The sequence below is a fragment of the Ovis aries genome, chromosome 18 (genome assembly GCF_016772045.2).
Source record: "Ovis aries strain OAR_USU_Benz2616 breed Rambouillet chromosome 18, ARS-UI_Ramb_v3.0, whole genome shotgun sequence".
In the NCBI taxonomy this organism is placed as follows: Eukaryota; Metazoa; Chordata; class Mammalia; order Artiodactyla; family Bovidae; genus Ovis; species Ovis aries.
Window position 1 is genome coordinate 31,413,889 of NC_056071.1, and position 2,482 is coordinate 31,416,370.

Below are 2,482 nucleotides of genomic sequence, written 5' to 3' on the forward strand. Positions count from 1 at the left end.
GAAGGTAGGCTCAGGGAGGGCTGATGGTGATTATAGGGAAACTTCAGCTGGCAGGTCACTCCTGGCACTGCCATGGCATCCCGCGATGCGCGCACCTCCCAAACCCGGATATCAGAGGACCAGAGTGGATGCGGGCGAATTGCTGGTGAGGCTGGGCGCGAGCTGGCAGGGCTGGGTAAGGGGCGGGGCCCGGCGGCAGGGGCGGGGCTCCCAGGCTCTGAGGCGGGGCCTCAGCTAAAGGCGCGTAGCACAGGGCGCCGAGATCGCCGAGTAGAGCAGCGCCCAGTGGAGAGAAGTGGAAGGCTAGGATCGCACCGTCCCAATCGGCCAGCCAGCGTCCACGCCGCTCCCGCACCCTTAACCCTGCCGGCCCTTGCGGGACGCGACCCACCGACATGCATTCCCGGGGCTGAGGCGGCCCGATGGCGAAGCCCGCGTCCCCGCAACGACGGCGCATGGAGAACTTCCGTAAGGTGCGCTCCGAGGAGGCGCCGGTGGGGAGCGGGGAAAAGGAGGGCGGCCCAGGCTCAGGCCCCTTCGCCGACCTGGCGCCGGGCGCCGTGCATATGCGGGTCAAGGAGGGCAGCAAGATCCGGAACCTGCTGGCCTTCGCCACTGCCAGCATGGCGCAGCCAGCCACGCGCGCCATCGTCTTCAGCGGCTGCGGTCGAGCCACCACCAAAACCGTCACGTGTGCCGAGATCCTTAAGCGCCGCCTGGCGGGTCTGCATCAGGTCACGCGGCTGCGCTACCAGAGCGTGCGCGAGCTGTGGCAGAGCCTCCCTCCGGAGCCCACACCGGGGCAGAAGCCTGGCGAGCCAGCCGCCAGTCTCAGTGTACTTAAGAACGTGCCCAGCCTCGCCATCCTACTTTCCAAGGATGCCCTGGATCCGCGCCAACCCGGGTACCAGCCGCCGAACCCCCATCCCGGCCCCTCGTCCCAGCCAACTGCTCCGACGTCCAAGAGGAGTCTAGGGGAACCTACTGCTGGAGAGAGCTCCGCGAAGAGGTCACAACCCGAGCCAGGTGCTGCTGAAGAGGACCAGACCGCCTGAGAACTCCGGCCTCTGGGCCACCTGGACGGGCTGAATCCTACGCTCGAGCTTCGACCTTGAGATGCATCTCTAGCCTTTCACGCCTTGGTACTCTGGAACCTACAACGTGGAAGCATAGACCCCAAGGCGACAAGGGGGGACCCCAGGGAAGCTTCGTGGTGGGGTTGCTCCTCCAGCTGTGTTGCCTGACGACACTTTCAGCTTTTCTGAACCATACGGGGACCTTCTTCAGGGAGGGAATGGTGGGCAATGGGATTCTTGAGCCTTTAACCCCAAGGGTTAAAGGTTCATGTAGGATTCTTGAAGTGGGCTACGAAGGTGGAAGCTGAGGAGAGCTCTTGAAACCACCCCACCATTGTCAGCAGAGGGCAAAGGGTTGGAAACCACTGCTTGAGGGCGGGGGATTTTGAGTGGCAAGGGGTAAGGGGCTATTCTGCTCCTCACCCCAGGACAGTTTCTAGTTTTCCTTTCCCTGCTTTTAAGGAGCATCCTGAGATCATGGTGGCAGGGGCGTCTCCATAGGCTCTTTTAACATCCCACTTTCCCCATGCTGGCCCAGAGGGAGAGACCCAGGACAGAACTCTCCATGCCGCCTCCCCTGAGCCCCACAGCTGGAGTCTTGCTTCCAATAAAACAAACACAAAAAAGGCTCTGTCCCTGGGTTTTTTCCTAACCACTAGCCTGTGTAGAGACTGCTCTGGTCTGCCCCCTTGTGTCTCAGTCCCCTCCAGCCTGGAATCCTTAGCTTTTGGAGTCTTATGGGTCAGGCACAGAAACTGGACAGCTTTGAAATGGTGCTGGGAGCACCTTACCCAGTGCCTGGTTCCTCCCTCTTTCTCAGCCCTCCCTGGCTAGCTCCAGTAGCTTCAGGGCTTGTGGACAGAAGGGGACCTTGGTCACCTTATGTGCTACCACTAAGGGAAAGGGAGCAGCATACTGCTTTTCTGGAAGGGGGAGGAAGGGAAGCATCAATGAACTATCCTGGGGGTCACTGCCAAGGGTGGCAGATCCAACTGGGCTCCCTAAGCCTGCAGCCTCCTGCCAATAAACAGCCCTACCAGACGGCTGGCCCAGAGCCCCCCAGCCCCATGGATAGAATCTACCCTTCACTGCTCGCTCGCTCTCTCTGAGAAAGGACAGCACACCCTTGGGAGAGGGGGAGGAGAGACTGAGCACAAATCCACTGCTGGAAATTACTATTCAGCAGAGAAGCTGGGACTTGGGCTGTGAATCACTGCAGGCTCCCTGATAAGCTGCTGCCTCTGGCCCTGCACAGCTGTCTGTTGAGAGATAACAGCCTTATAAGCCTTTCTGCCCAACTCCAAGTCAGGTGGGAGGGTGGAAGGAGTGCTGTGTACTGGAAGAACTCTAGCAAATATGAGGGGGAGGGGCATGTAGCTCCAAGATCATAGAAGCAGACCCTGTCC

At 60.4% G+C, this 2,482-nt stretch overlaps 1 protein-coding gene across 1 annotated transcript; it reads left to right on the plus strand.

Annotated features, from left to right (window-relative positions):
- Window positions 1-265: 265 nt before the first annotated feature.
- On the plus strand, window positions 266-1,704 carry RPP25 (ribonuclease P and MRP subunit p25). Its single transcript, XM_004023408.6, has one exon. The coding sequence runs from the start codon at window positions 423-425 to the stop codon at window positions 1,053-1,055; it is 633 nt and encodes a 210-aa protein (XP_004023457.4). The 5' UTR covers window positions 266-422; the 3' UTR covers window positions 1,056-1,704.
- The last annotated feature ends 778 nt before the right edge of the window (window positions 1,705-2,482 follow it).

Excerpts from the sequence above, each read along its gene's own strand:
- RPP25 (XM_004023408.6), top strand. The coding sequence starts at position 423 with ATGGCGAAGCCCGCGTCCCCGCAACGACGGCGCATGGAGAACTTCCGT.